Below are 268 nucleotides of genomic sequence, written 5' to 3' on the forward strand. Positions count from 1 at the left end.
TCCCCCCCAGCCCCTCCCCCAGATAGTCCCTTATTTTAAAAATACACAATTAAACACAATACCTCAAGTAAATACCGCAGGGAGTACGGTAGAAGATTCTTCACAGTGAGCGTTGGATGAAGGTGGATAATATAAGCTGGATCCCAGTCCTCCCCATCCGTTGCAATAAAGTTTAGTTGGTCAGGTACTGCAGTTGTGTTGACTATGAGAGGCAAGAAGTTTACTTCAGTAGATGGACACTGCAACATGCATCTCACTTCATTGCTCC

The 268-nt window shown here is 44.8% G+C and overlaps 1 protein-coding gene across 1 annotated transcript in view; it reads right to left on the minus strand.

Annotated features, from left to right (window-relative positions):
• Nucleotides 1-268, minus strand: part of VPS13C (vacuolar protein sorting 13 homolog C) — a 220,119-nt gene that overhangs the window by 62,557 nt on the left and 157,294 nt on the right. The window contains exon 61 of the mRNA XM_019504366.1: nucleotides 63-252. Coding sequence (XP_019359911.1) covers nucleotides 63-252 — 190 coding nt within the window. The remainder of the gene's footprint in view (nucleotides 1-62; nucleotides 253-268) is intronic.

Source organism: Gavialis gangeticus, unplaced genomic scaffold (assembly GCF_001723915.1).
Source record: "Gavialis gangeticus isolate Ggan-Ray unplaced genomic scaffold, GavGan_comp1, whole genome shotgun sequence".
Lineage (NCBI taxonomy): Eukaryota > Metazoa > Chordata > Crocodylia > Gavialidae > Gavialis > Gavialis gangeticus.